This window comes from Balearica regulorum, chromosome 19 (assembly GCF_011004875.1).
Source record: "Balearica regulorum gibbericeps isolate bBalReg1 chromosome 19, bBalReg1.pri, whole genome shotgun sequence".
Taxonomy (NCBI): Eukaryota; Metazoa; Chordata; class Aves; order Gruiformes; family Gruidae; genus Balearica; species Balearica regulorum.
The window spans coordinates 6,278,712-6,293,338 of NC_046202.1; the positions used below are offsets into that span (position 1 = coordinate 6,278,712).

The 14,627-nt window shown below is 59.2% G+C and overlaps 1 protein-coding gene across 2 annotated transcripts; it reads right to left on the bottom strand.

Annotated features, from left to right (window-relative positions):
• Positions 1–611: 611 nt before the first annotated feature.
• On the bottom strand, positions 612–13,664 carry WDR81 (WD repeat domain 81). 2 transcript variants are annotated; one of them, XM_075771726.1, is made up of 11 exons: positions 12,947–13,664; positions 8,573–12,139; positions 8,188–8,295; positions 7,882–8,072; positions 5,752–5,942; positions 5,329–5,494; positions 4,983–5,148; positions 3,996–4,694; positions 3,683–3,828; positions 3,343–3,522; positions 612–2,393 (listed from the first exon to the last, which is right to left on the bottom strand). In XM_075771726.1, exons 2-11 carry the CDS (start codon positions 12,129–12,131, stop codon positions 2,067–2,069), a joined length of 5,733 nt encoding a protein of 1,910 aa, XP_075627841.1. In that variant the 5' UTR covers positions 12,132–12,139; positions 12,947–13,664; the 3' UTR covers positions 612–2,066. The 2 variants fall into 2 exon arrangements, with proteins under 2 accessions (XP_075627841.1, XP_075627840.1); XM_075771725.1 differs by having other exon boundaries at positions 8,573–12,142.
• Between the last annotated feature and the right edge of the window lie 963 nt (positions 13,665–14,627).

Genomic DNA, 14,627 nt, shown 5'->3' on the forward strand with positions numbered 1-14,627 from the left:
AGCAGCTGGTACCTCCCCTGGGGCACAGCACGCACCAGAGCTCTGCCAGGGCACTTGGCCCTGGTGCTGGGCTCCCCGGCACGCACGCACCGCTGTGCCATGGAGGAAGAGTCTCGGGGACGGGCAGAATTCCAGCGGTCCCGTCCCGTGAGGTTTTGTGCCATATGCAGAAGCGATAGTGATCCTTCCCAGCTCTGTCTGTGTCCTCAGTGCGAGGGGAGTCACTAAGGAGCAGCGGGGAACGCTAACGGGGTTGCGGCGCTTGCACTCATCCATTCCTTGCAGCGGTGCTTGGTTCCCCGACCCGCCCCTAACACTGGGAAGGAGTGGAAAGGAGAAGTTTCTGCCACCAGAAACTCCTTTAGGACATGCCGCTGCAACACGGGGAGCTGCTTCCCCTTGGAAAGCAGATGCAAGCCCCTGTGCAGCAGAGTCCTACCTTACATCCAGGGCATCTTCACAGCATCCCTCCTCCAGGAACACGAGAGGTGCCCGAACGCGGAGCTTTCACTTTGGCTGCCAGAGCAGGAGAGCCGCAGCCAGCGCACCCAGCCCTGTCCCGCACCGCACCTGGGCCCCTCCGGCACAGAGCTTCCCCACACACCCGGCTCTGCATCTTTTCAAAGATTTTATTAGAAGTAAATATTTACATCTATTGCAAACGGTTAATAGGCAACACAGGACTGAGAGCTCCCCTTGGGTAGGGAAGGATAGCAAGGGCCAACTGCTCACCTCCCCACCCTCCCTGGAAGTGGAGGGCAGCCGTCCCAACTGCAGGTGGATCAGATGAACTGGCAGCTGGATGAAAGCCCTTTCCCCTCCCAGGACAACGCACAGCAGGCTCCTCCTCTGCCCGAGATAAGAGCTTCCCGCTCCCCTGATACTGGCTCTGACTAGGCTGAAGGATGGATGGGAAAAGGGCTGCAATAGAAGTGAGGCAACGGCTCCTACAGCTGGGTCAAAGAGCGCTCTCCTCGCCTTTGGGGTGGGAACAGGCAGTGCTGTCCCGAAGGGAAGGTCAGGAGGAGACCCTGCTGGATCATGCCTCCTGGCTCTCACCCTACAAGGGCAGGAGGGGACAACACTGAGCACCTTTTTGCTGTCCTGTCTTCCCCACGAGTCTGACCAGCACAAAGGAGAGGATTAGGAGGAGGATTTCTTGAGAAACGCTGCCAGTGCGTGGCACACAGGGCATTCCTCACCCCTTAGATAATCACGGGATGCAGTGCTGCTGAGGCAGGGACCAACAACAGTCCATCCCTACCCTACTGCTCCAGAAGCCAAAATTCTCATGGAAGCATCTAGTTCTGGCCTCCCTAGAGGGTCACATTCCCAAACTGTCCCTCTGCAGCAGCCCATTCCTAAATGAACTGGCGGAGCAGATGGGGTTTGTGCCTTGGCTGACTTCCATTCCACTCTTTGCCCTGGAGCCAGTAAGGCAGCAGAACTGCTCTAGTTAACCTCTCCTCCTCCCATACGGCAGAACCTAAAGTTAACAGACTACATCGCCTGGGCTTTGAACACAGACCGCAGGAGGAGGAGATGCCTGGCACCACGCAGCTCTGAAGGCGGCAGTTCCCAGGCCCAGCTTAGGCTATCCTAGTAAGACTGTCCAGTGGTTCAGGAGTGGAAGTGAAGGGTAAGTGCAGATGGCAGTAGCTATACTGTCGTGTTCTTGTCAAGGGGCACCTCTTACCCCTTAACCGAAGCGGGGGAGGATACCTGTGGTCCATATTACTCTGGAGGGCAGCTCACAGTCCCCTGGGGATCAGGCACACGCGGTACGGAAAGCTCCAGGCCTCTCTGCAGGGGTGACAGTGACCTACAACGCCCAGTATTTCTCCCAGCAGCAGTGGAGGTTTCTCAGTTATGGCTTTTTTTCTTTTTAAAGATACAGAAAGAGGTTAGAGATGCTTTATCAAGTGCTCACTGACAAGTACACCTCCCCCCCTGCATCCTCTGTTCAGAAACATCTAACTCTGCCTCCTCCGTAAGCGAAGCTGCCGGCTTTCAGCTCTACCACCAGCGCTGTGGGACAGCCACAAACTCCTGGGCCGGGGGGGTCTCTACGCCAGGAGACGTATGACACCGTTGTCCGAGCCCAGCAGGAGATGGCATTTCGTGGGCAACACCGCCAGGCTGGTCAGCGTACCCCGAAAATTCTCCGAGCTCAGCTTGGTTGTGCTGGTGGGCAGGGCTGAGGACTCCAGCATGGAGTAGACACCAATCTTGTTGGCCACAGTGCCAGCAACCACTTCGTTGCCATAGAGGTCAAACGCGTGGATAGGTTCAGATGCGGATTTGTAGTGGTGCAAAGGTTTCTGCTCCAGTTCCTTCCAGACAGTCAGGGAATGATCCGAAGAGGAGCTGATCAGCACATTGCCCTCTGCAGCCTGTGGGAGAGGAAAGGCTAGTGACCACCACCGCTGCAGTAAAAACTCCCACTCTCATCCCACAAATGAGATTAGCAGGTAGCTGCCAATAATCCAACAGTCCCAGTGCAATCCCTTGGGACAGTCCCAGCCTTTTCCAAGCAACTGATGGTACTGAGCAGTATTAACAAGGCATCTGGGTGGACACTGGAAGCTGCAGGACTCTCTGGTAGCTGGCAACCTCCTCTAGTGCTATCCAAGTGTCTAAGAGTTGGGCTGTGTCTCTTCTCAACATTCTGATACTCAACACAACTAATTTATTATCTGTTACTACTGCAGCGGGTAAAGAGATTATCATGCGGTCTCCCTCTCCATCAAACCACCTGCCAAATTATTTTCCTTCTCGGGAAAAGGAATTGGGAGGCTCTCTTATGGTAGAAAACACTGCTGAGGGTAGGAGAAACCTGGAGCTGCTTATTAGCAGAGCTAGTGAGAGGGTAAACAACCCACACTAGTGAACTTTATTTAACCTGCATTTGGGTCAAGGACACTGGAGCCCCAACGCTGCTCCCCGAGGGCGGGTAAATATGGACAAGAGTTACTCATTAGAGCCACACTCGCCAAGGGGGGCTGACAGCCCTGCAGAGAAAGCGACACATTCGCTTCTTCACAGGAGACGTGTCTCCTCTGCCCTTGCTGTGGACCTGCTCAGCAGGGACTGAGACACCTGGGAGGGCCGATCTCCGTTCAGCACAGGTTGGACCAAGAACAGCCACCCACAGCACTAACCATGGGGCAGGAGAGCCTGAGCAGCCTCTTCAGGATACAGCAAGGGATGGAGGAACACCCAGAGGAAGGAGCAGACAAGCCCTGCCAAGCAGTGCGTGCCAGAAGGATGCTCCACATAGCTCAGTGGAACGATGAGGCCCACGAAGCAGCCCCTCACCCTGATCCCAGCTGAACCTCTCACCTTGATCTGCAGGATGTCTCCCTCGTGGGCAGGCCACCCCCGCATGATGAGCCCAGTCCTGGTGTCCAGCAGCACGATGAAACCAGAGGAGAAGCCAGCCACAACGCTGCGCCCATTAGGACTGACAGCCAAGCAGCGGATGAGCCCGGCGCTCACCCCGCTGGCCAGGCGAAACTCATGCTGCAAGAGAAAAAGTCCAGCTACTGGGGGGGGCAAAGATCGAGGGGATTCAGCATTAAGGGGACAAGAGACCCTGGGGTCCAGCTGCCTTTCATGGAGGCATCACATCTGGCGTTGGGTGGATGGAGGAGGGTGGCTCCCAGAGCACCAGACTCCCTACCTGTAGTCCTGGCTTCCTGTGATCGATGAAACGCAGCACAGAGTCCGCGCTGGCCACAGAGATGCTGTGATAGGGAGGTGGCATGGTGGTCACAGCTGTGATGGGGACTTTGCTGTCAAATTCATCAAAAGTGCGGAGAAGTTTGCCTGCAAAAACATGACGGAGAAGTTACAGCAGTAGATGTATGGAGAAGGCACACCGCAAATCTCCAGTTCTGCGCTGTTTTTTAACAGGAGCCATCAAAACTCAGTATGGCCCCTCTGTCTTTAAGGACTGGACCAGTTCAGCCAGCCCTCACCCTTTCCCTTCTTACCTGTGAACTGGTCCCAGATGTGTACGGTCCCGTCACAGCTCACCACGTGCTGCGATGCCTCCAGCTGGCTGACATAGAAAACCGACTTCTTGTGCTCAGCGTACGTGAAGCGCGGCGGCACCTCACTGGTGCCATCCCCGTAGTTGTACAAGGGCCAAAGGCGGACAGTTTTGTCCTTGCTGCCACTAAGAAAGAAGTCCTCGCTGCCGAGCGGTGCCACGCACTTGATGGCCCCTGAATGCCCTGAGAAACTCTGCAGCTTGATCTGGTGGAAGTGGAAGCGGGGATCATGCTGGCTCACCCCGATCTCATACTGCCAGTAGGCCAGCCAGTTCCCACACAGCATGTGGGTGCTGCGAGGAAGGTCATGCTTCAGGGCATTCTCCTCGCTGGAAGAGCTGGGAATAAAGCCATCCGTGCCAGCACTGAGGCGAAGTAAGCCAAGACCCTCGCGCTGCGTGTCCACAGGGACCTGGATGCGGTTCCCTACCAGCACGCTCCCAAAAGTACCAGAGTGACAGTCCTCGTGGTGGCTGGAGAAGGGCTCGGTCCCTCGTGTATCTTGGTCTGAGCCCGCTGCACTCAGTGTTTGTTCCAGGCTAACCGCCTGCAGGCTCTTTGGGTTCACATTCTCCAGGTGGATGCTGGCCAACTTCTCAACCAGCGAGTGGTTGGGCACCACTGTCCGGATAACATCACCTGAAGAGAGAGAATGCAGCTCCAAGGGAAGGAATTTCCCCATCATCATCATCCTCATCCCCCCCCCACCAGCACAGGGCTGTGAACACAATGTCCCCCATAAGCCACTCACACGCTGCTCCTGGCCAAAGCAGCCTGAAGCTCCCGACCCAACAAGCAGACCAAGCCACAGCGTAGAAGCTGTGGGTTTCCCCCAGCAGCTCTACGCCCTCTGATTTCAGGTCCAGCACGCATGGGAAGAGCACGGAGCTCTCTCACAAATCGCAGGAGATAGTGGCCAAGCCATACCTAGCAAGCAAGAGAAGGGGATGTAGGTGATGTAGGCCATCTCAGGGTTAAACACCTTCTGTAACTCCATCAGCACGGCCGGATCCAGGGCCAGCAGCTTCCCATCCGAGAGGGGCACCTCCATTACTGGCACCTCACAGCTACTCAGTGACTCCGCCGTCAACCCCTGGACAAGGGAAAACAGGAAGATACCCGAGATCAGATGCTCTCACACCATAATTAATTACACAAACGCAGCCTGGGATGGACGCTGCTGACACCGGTACTGGTGCGTGCAGGTACGCCCACCACGTTCCTGCGGCTGGGTACTGGAGGATGGCAGGAGGACCTCTCCCACATCACTCACCTGGTCTTGCAGCTCCTGCAGCAATGAGAACGCCCCAAAGAAGTTTCTGACCGTGTCACTCAAATGCTGCTGCACCATCTCCTGCCCAATCCGCAGACAGATCAAGGCAATTAGGCTGATTGTCTTAACGCACAGAACAATACGGGCCTGGGCACCACTGGGGAAACTGAAGAGGACATCCATTACCACATATCCCTTTTCCCCTCCTCTCTTTCATGCTTCCTGCCTTGTCTGCGTTATCGGAAGCTCTTGAGCAGCACAAGCTCTACATGCACGCTGTGCACCAGTGCAAGGAGGTGCACATCAGGGCAGGAGCAGCCCCACAACCCCAGGGGCGCTAAGGCCCTCACAGAACCATTTCCAAATCCCCAATTTTGAGTTGTGCCAATCCCGGCTGAAGGTACGGCGAACTGCAGCACTTACCCGACGGATGGCGAAGTGAGGAAGCCCAGGACGGGGAGCAGCACCTCCTGGCTGATCTTGGGGAGAATGTCCATGAGCGTGGTGTCCGAGAGACACACCACAATCTTCTGAGTCAGCGTCACAGCAGCCAGGAGCCCTGCCTCCTTCCGACTGTTCAGCCGGCCACCGCCAGACCCACCGGTGGGTGCAACCTGCAAAAGGAGTCCTCCAGTGCCAGGGCCACCGCCTCCCCCAGCAGGACACATCAAGGATGATCCCAGGATCACCCAAGCTCAGCCTCAAAACTCGGCACGGAAGTGCTGGACACAGCCCTGGGGAGAGGAACCTGAGCACCGAGTCTCAACAGCAACTTGTGTCTTGCACTCAAGGGACGAGCCCGAAAACTGATGGAGAGATGTCAGCACCAGAGATCGGCCTGGGGAGAATGGGGCACAACATCCCCGAGCTCACAGGCATCCTCTGGAGGGGCATCTCCCTGCAGGATGCTCCCACAGCTGGGAAACTCAGAGGGGAGAGAGACAACCCTGGACTGCCCCAGACCATCGCCAGCCTGGACACCGCAGAGCATCGTTTGTCAGCACAGGAAGAAGGGAAACCTCTTACATACACGTGAGTAAAGCAAGAATCAGCATCTTCCTCTTGTGCCATGCTGAGCCTGGATGCACTGACTGCAGAGGAGCAGTCTTTGCATGAAACGCCCAAGGACAAATTATGGGCAAACCTGCTGCTGACTTCTAGAAACCCAGCTGCTAATAACTTCAAGAGGCAGAAGAGCACATCCTTTTTTTGCTGACAACGTACCAATTCCGGTTACAGCAATGCCAAAGAGTTAACAACATCAGCAGCAACACTAAAAGATTTCTTTCTAGATTGTCCTATTTCCTAACTCCTAGACAAATCAAACACCCAAGAAAAGTGAGCCAATAACAAAAAACCACAAACAATTCCCAGCTTCTGCTATATTTCTTGTACACCTGCCATCTTCCAGCTCATCACAGAGGCTCTTCCTCTCACAAAATATCTGCTCTGCCAAATCCTGCAAGAAGGATTGACTTTATCCTATTTGTGACCCGCAAGTTTCATCGTTTTAATATCAGATTGCCAAATGCTGTTCACTGGGGTATTAATCCCCCCGGCACCCCCAGGCAATAAGTTTAGTAAAGCGAAGCAAAACAGCTGGAGTTATGATTGCAACTGGGTGGAGAATGATTTTGCTGAAAAATGGGATTTTTTCCCCTGAAAAATCTCCTCTTCAACATTGGAAAAACTGACAATGCCTTTTTGTTTTCTTTAAATGAACAGCTGTGGCCTCTTTTCCCCTACGTTTAAATTATCAAAAAGCTATTGAAGTTTTCCATTTAAAGAAGAATCCATAACCAAAGTGTTTATAACCACTAAAAAGGGAGCAATATGAAAAATAAGCCTGTTTAAAGCATTCGAAAACATTTTTTTGATGAAAAATTGGTTTGTTTTTCAACCAGCTGCATTACACACATTTTCTTCTTGCTATTCAGCTACGAATTTCAAACTGAAAAGTTTGTAAGTCTTGCCAGTATTTTTTATACAGCTGAAAAACCTCCTTTAGCCTCTCCCCAGCTCATCCCCTATCTACCCGTACAGACCTCTAAACCCACTCGCTCCAGCAATCCCGCAGCAGCCCAAGCTGCTCCGCCCGCCAGTTATCACAATCCCACCCTTGTGCCAGCTCCGTTTCGGGCACGCTCACCCAGCAAAGCAAAAGAAAACCTTTTTCTCTGGTTTTGGTCCAGCAAAGGGTCTGAATGGGGAAAGCCCCCGGTTGAAATGGGGAAGGAGGGGCTGTGGCAGCCCGATGCAGATCCACGGTGGCCGAGGCTTGCTAAAGAGCGAAGCCGACGTACGTAGCCGCACGCTTTGCTGGAAGCGGTCTGGAACTTACGGCTGGGGGTGAAAGTGCCTCTCCTGCCTGCATCAGCACAGCCCTTCTCAGCCAACGCAGCCAGAGCTGCTCGGATGGAGCTGAACCCAGCACAAACGTTTATGCAGGAGGCTCCTGGTGAGGCCGGACTATTTTCTGCGCATCCTCCCTTTGTGCCTGGACACAGCTCTCGCCCCAACGCGTGCGAGAAGAGGAGAAAAAGCAATACTAACCAGGTAGCTGATGTAGGGCAGGTACTGGTAGGTGAGGACGGGCTCTCCGTACAGGTACGCCACATGCACGAGACAGGCCAGCACTGGCTTGGACACCTGATCTCCCAGCACTGGCCGTTTTTGGTAGATATTTCCTGTACTCAGGGGACCGTTCTCATCGTTGCTTGGTACAAACTGCTGCCTGGTGGGGCCTGCCCAGAGACAACACCATGAGCTGAAGCAGCAGGCTACACCCAAGCCACAAGGCACCCCAGCAGACTGTTTGGGGGCACTTGGGGTCCCCGGGGTCCGAGGAGCAGACATTACCAACGTAGCAGGACGTGAGCAGACGGAGCAGGTTCCTGGCGATGAAGCGCGACGTGACGGTAGGGCCCAGCTTGGCAGAGAGCCACCTCACCATCTTACAGGCTGTGTCTGCAAAACAAAAAACAGTTGCAAGGACAGAGCCCGGCACGGTGCAGATTAGCTATCACCCGGCTGCTGCCCAGACCCTGCCTGCACCGCAGGCAGCTCCCTGGGTCTCAGCTCCACACGCTTTGGTGGAGACCTGGCATTTCACACTGGTTTCATCGCTGTCCCCAAGCTGGGACTGTAGACACCCCCAAATCTGGACCCACTTCTTCCCAGGCTCTCCCCTTGTCCCACTTGCTGCCATGCTCGGCAGAAAGGCTCAAGGCTAGCAGGGCCTTACCCAGGAGCATTGTCTGCTCTTTGTCATCGGAGTGATCCGGCAGCTCCTCTCCCTCTCCGTCCTCTGGCTCGCTGCTGTCATCAGCCAGGGTGACATCCACGGAGGCACCAGCATCCACGGCCACCGTCAGCTCTGCATCAACCGCAGCATCATCGTGCTCCTCTTCATCACGCTCCTCTTCCTCCTCCTCCGAGTCCTCACTCTGTTTCAGGTCCTGGCTGCTGTCCATTGACTTCAAGCTGCTCTTGTCCTTCTGGGAATCCCCGTCCGCAGGTCTGTCCTCTCCCAGGGACACCTCGCTGGCACTGCTCTTATCGCTCAGCCGCCCAAGGCTCAGCGATTCCTGCTCCTGAGGCTGCAGGGACTCCCCGACATAGAGGCCACTCTGGAAGTCCTCGCTCTCGGGCAGGTAGGCTTGGTCATGGAAGCTGACGCCAGAGGTGTAGTCGAGGAGGTCGAGTGCAGCGGAGCTGTGCTCCACATCCATTTTGATCTCCTCCCCAAACACGCATGACACTGGGCTCTCCCCTCCACTTTCATCATCTTCAGCCGTGCCGAGGAGGGATTTGCTCTCCTCCCGAGAGCTCTCGATGCCAACGAGAATCTGCAGGATGTGCGGCAGCAGGTTCAGGAGGAAGGACTGCAGCCCCAGGCGCACTATCAACTGGGCGACAAAGCAGTCTGTGTAGAGGTAAAACCTGCCGTGGCGGTAGCAGGGGGTCTCATACGCTCCGATCAATGGCTTGAGCAAGTATTTATTGGCATTCTTCGGACCTAGGGATTTAGCTATAGGTTCAAAGAGATACCACGCTGCGTAGACAGCGGTATTCTCCTCGGACATCAGAGATAATATGAAGGGCAGAAGAATCTCCAAGCCTTCAGGAGTGATTTCAGAAAGGATCCCCTCCAGCTGCTGCCACAGCTGGAAAACAAGTTCCCGGCCCTGACCTTCATCCTCTATCTTCTTTGCCTGATAGGTGAAAATGAATTTGTGCAGGGCTGGGAAATACGTGGGGAAGGGGACAATAGAGCTGAAGGGACTAAGGAGCTGCATGGGACAGGGTGGGGGGAGGCCCTGGGAGATGGGTTTGTATTCAAACAACTGCACCGCGCCCTTGCCCAGCCTGGTCTTCAGAAGCTTCTCCACCGGCACGCTCAGCTGCAGCAGGACGTGCAGCACGTGCTGGAGCGGGGCCGGGATCTCCTTGGGATGGTAGCGACACAGATTACGCACCATCAGGAACCGCTCCAACAGGGACGCGTCAGGCTTCGAAGGACGAATCCTTGGTGCAAATATAATCTCAGCTACCAGAATGCCCAAAGCTTGCATGTCCCTCTGGTAGAGGTCCGAGAGACCCAGGGGTGGCTCTTCCCATGGCTGCTCCATTAGCTGCATCTCACTGCTTAAGCCTTTAACCAAGAAATTGTCCAATTTCTCCAGTTCTTCCAGGGCCTGGAGTGGATTGAAGCCTTCAGGAAGCGTGACCTTCACGTCAACCTGATCCATAGCCCCTGCCTTGCTCCGACGGAGAGGTCGGACACTTGAGGTTTTCCCTTCGGTGGCATAAGCAGGGAGGGCGGAGGGCTGTGCTGAAGGCACAGTGGCACAGGGTTGATCAGCAGCTCTACTGTTAGCAGAAATTGAATCCAGGGCTTCTGTGCCTTGCTCTAAATCATCCTCACCAGCGATGGTTTTCTCCCCAGACCAGGTGGTTTCACTAGGAGTAGCCTCCAGGACCAGCCCGTTAACTGCATCCATCACCTGGCCTTGGATATCCTCCAAAAACACAGTCTCCCTGATGTTCTGGAGAAGAGGCCGGGCAATGGCTGGAGCTTCAGCAGGTGTGTAGGCAGGTCCCACCATGCGCCTGGGATGCGGCTGGTCAAAGAGTTGCACAACCCCGTAAGTCGTCAGATGCGTGTGGTTGTCTACTAGATGGAGGCAGACGTTCTTCTCCTTGACAGCATCCTTCCCCAGCAGCTTGTACCCAAAAGTGAGATCAATCCAGTGGTGGAGGTCCTGAGAAACTTCTCGGCTCTCAAGCAGCATGCGGTGGACTTCAATGAACTCCTCATAGGAGCTACACCAAGATGGTACATCCAGGTCAGGCATGTCTGGATGGATGGATCGGAAGATGGAGGGGTCCGTATAAAACTCTGGGATGCACTCATCCGGGGTCCAGCTCTGCATGCGCTCCATGCTGGCTGGATACTCATTGGGCTCCCACTGGGACCTCACGTGGCAGCACAGCACTGCCTTGGGTGTCCTCCGAGCCGTGTACACATAGTAGGTGATATCCGAAAGGACATCGGAGATGTGATGGGGGACGTGGAGCTGCTCCCCACTTGACCCACCAGCCACAAACGCCTGCTTGGTCATCTCATAGGTGAAGTCCAGCTGCTTGTCTCCCTTGTTGAGTCGGAACTTGGATTTTCTTAGGTCCCTGAATTTGCCGTTTTTGGTAGTGAAGTCCACCACCCATGGAAGAACCGGGTGATAATTGGGGTCTCCCATTCTCCTCCCAGCTAAACTGTTTAGACGCATAAGGTAGTCAAAGTTGCTGACCTGCCCGTGTACCCACTGTAACACCAGGTCTCGGAGGTCCTTCTGGCAGGCGGTGCACCTCGTCTCCTGCCCTCGCACGCCAGCGCTGCTTTGCTCACTTGTTCGTTCCAGACCAGCCTCCAGATTCGCTTCCTCCTTCTTCGGTCCCTCGTATTCTCTGAAGTTCACACGGAGTCGGCTGCACAGCTTCTCGTCCACAGCCACGTCCCGAAGAGAAAAGGCGCCGCAAGCCAGACCCACCTGATGACAAGCCCTCATGGCCTGCAGCACATGGAAGAGGAGGAAGAGGATTTTGGCGTGGCTGTTGGTGAGCTTGGCCGGGCTGAAAGTCACGATGTCGTGCAAACAGTACTGCACGTAAGGGTAGATGACGTACAGCATGTTGGCCGACTCGAGCAGAGCTTCGGCCTGCAGCACGTTGGGGCAGGAGGGCACCCCCTTGGCAGCCGCCACGCTCTCCTTGGCAGGGGAAGCACCGGGCGCGCTCTTGCCCACCTGAAGGACGGAGCAGCCGTAAGCCTTCTGCAGGGCAGCCCGCAGCGCGTCCAGGGCCGGCACGGTGGGCGGCACGTCAGTGTGCCGGTACGGCCGCACGTAAAGGCAGTGAGCCTGGCACCACAGGTTTCGGTAATTCTGGGAGGCGACGTTCTGCATGAAGCCGTGCAGGGTCTCGGGGCTGCCGTTACGCTGGTCAGAAGCGGGGGGCTGCACCCGCAGGGGGTACATCAGCCGCTTCTTCCGCAGCCCGTGGATCTCCACCCGGGTCCAGCCCGCAGGCAGCTTCTGCACGGAGTGCTGCAGGAACGTCCTCACCTCCACGTCGCTCAGCCCCTCCGGCCGTGGGCACAGGCCGGGCAGCACCCGGCGCTCTTTGAGGCTCGCCAGCCATTTCACCGGGACGAAGGCGGTAACGTGGGTCCCCTCGGCGGTGGCGGCCAGCTGCCGGCGGTCGATGTTCAGGTCCTTCTCCACGCTCTGGAGGAAACCGTCCATATTGGGTTCTGCTGGAAGAAAGGCGGCCCGGAGAGGCTGTGAGCGAGCGGACGAGCAGCACCGTCCCTGCCCTCCCCGCAGGAGCCCCAGCTCCCTCCCGCTGAGCGGGCGCCACGCAGTAAGTCTCACTTCCCCATTGCCACCCGGGGGGGGGGAAGCTGTTTTTAGGAGCTTGCTCAAAAGACGCTCTGTCTGGGAGGGGTGGGGGTTGATAAGGGACCGGCTCTGGCCAGGGGGGAACAAGATGGGACCTCCAGAGCCCCAGGGCCAGGGAAGGGGACATGGTGGGCGGTATGATGGGACCTGCACAGCCACGGGGCTGGAGAAGGGGACACGACGGGGCCTCTGCAGCCCCTGGTAGAGGGGACACGATGCAGGTGGGGGGGGTAGCGGGGGCCACACATGATGGGACCTCCTCGGCCGCGGTGCTGGGGAAGAGAGCACGACGGGGCCTCTGCAGCCCCAGGGCCGGGGAGCGGGGAGGGGATGGCACCTCGGCAGCCCCAGGGCGGTGCGGGGGACGCGATGGCACTGCCACAGCCGGTGGGGGCACACGGTGGCACCCCCGCAGCCCCGGGGCGGGGGGGGACACACACGGGAAGACGCCCGTCAGCACGGAGCAGCCCGCCAGCACCGTGCCCGGGACCCCCACAGGCCCCACGCTACCGGGGTGCGTGGGGTGCAGAGCCCAGACCCCCCCCCCCGCCCCCGGCCCGAGGCCTCCTCCCGGGTGCCCTCACCCCCCCCCCCGCCTCAGGGGGTCCCTCACCGCCCCGGGGGCCCCCGCAGCCGCCCGGCCCGCGGCTCCGCGTTACCTGGGGGCGGCGGCGGGTTCAGCCGCTGCGGGCGGCGGCGGGGGCGGCGCGGGCCCCGGCCATGTTGGTCAGGTGACGGCGGTCACATGCGGCCACCGCGCCGCCATGTGCCCGGGGGGGGGGGGGGGGGGACCGCGGGGTTCCGGGGGGGGGGGGGGGCACGGGACACGGACACACCCCCCCCCGCCGAGCCCCGGTACCCCGGGGGGGGCGGCCGCAGCGGGGGGCCGGGAGCCCCACTCGGGACGCGGGGCCGGGCTCCCTCCGGCGACAGCGGGGGAGGGGGAAAGTTGCGCAAGGCCGGGGGCGCGGTGCCTATACATGGGCAGGCGGCGGGGCATGACGCGGTTGAGGTCACCGTGACGTCAAAGGCGCTCCGGGCTGTCAGCTGGAATCGGGCGAGCCGAGCTGACGAGGCAGCCGGCCTTAAAGGGGTCCCCGCGGCGGTAGGTGGACCCCACCGGCGGCAGGTGAGTGCCGGCGCAAGGGAAGCGGGGCCAGCCCGCCCGCCCCGGGGTCTTCCCGCCGTCCTGTCCGCGGAACCCGGCGCGATCCCCGCAGGTTGCCGGGGCAGAGCGAGACAGCCGGGCGCTACCCGGTCCCGGTCCACCGTGAGCCGGGTCCGGTCCTCACAGCCACCGTCCGGACCACGCCCGAGGCTCTGCCGCCAGACACGGGGCCGCGGGGTGCGGCGCTGCCCGCAGGGAACCTGCCCAGGCACCGTCCCGCCGCCGGACGCCGAGCGGCCCCTTTAAGGGCGCAGGGAGCTCCCGCCGGGCAAGCGCCGCATGGCGCGGCGGCGGCAGCGCGTGGGAGTCACGTGGGCGGGACGTGGAAGCAGCCCATTGGCCCCCCCCCGCCCCCTGCCCGCTGCAATCAGCTGTTACTAGGGCGAAGGGCAGGAAACGTCCTTAAAGGGGCGCCGCTGCCGCCGACCCCGCCCCGCCCTCGGCTCGGTCCGCAGCAGCCAGCCGGACCCGGGCCGGGAGCGGAAGCGCCGCGGCTGCCAGCGGGGCTGCGGTGGGCTCCGCTTGCCGGGTCGGGTCCGGCCGGGCCGGGCTGCCCTTCCGCCTCCCCCACCGCGGCCGGCGCGGAGGGCACCGGCCCCTTTAAAGAAGTTGTCCAGTCATCGCGCGGGGCTGCCAAGTCATCGGGGTCAGCCGAGTTCCCGCGGCCCCGCCCCCCGCGAGCGCCCATTGGTGCGCGGAGCGAGCGCTCACTTCTGATTGGCCGCCGACTTAGAGCAACTTCTCGGAATCGGGGCTGTGTCACCGGCCCCAGCGCTGAAAGGCGCGGGCGGCGCCGCCCGAGGGCGGGAGGGGGCGGCCGGAGCGGCCCCGCCACAGCGCCGCGCCCCGCCAGGGGCCCGCCGGGCGGGCCGGGGCCCTTTAAGAGCCGCCTCCTTCACCTCTGGAAAATGCCAACTCACAGCACGCGGGGCATGCCGGGAGCGCCGTGCCGCACTACACCTCCCGGCATGCCCCGCGGCGGGGCGGGCCCAGCCGTTTCCTAGGCAACCGCCGGTTGGCCGGGGGAGAGCCCAACGCTCCCCCCGCGGGGTGGGCGGGGCAGAGCGCCTGCTTTACCTTCCCATTGGCTGAGCGGCGGGCCGTGCTGGGTCGCCATTGGCGGGAACGAGCAGCGATCGCGACGGGGGCGGGAGCGGCGGGGGCGGGGCGCG

Bases quoted from the DNA above. Each gene is read 5' to 3' on its own strand.
- WDR81 (XM_075771726.1), bottom strand. From the start codon at position 12,131: ATGGACGGTTTCCTCCAGAGCGTGGAGAAGGACCTGAACATCGACCGC. The intron at 5,149-5,328 runs GTGAGTGATGTG...TCCCTTGTCCAG, and splicing joins TGCAGGAGCTGCAAGACCAG to GGGTTGACGGCGGAGTCACT. The intron at 2,394-3,342 runs GTGAGAGGTTCA...CCTCTCCCACAG, and splicing joins GAGACATCCTGCAGATCAAG to GCTGCAGAGGGCAATGTGCT.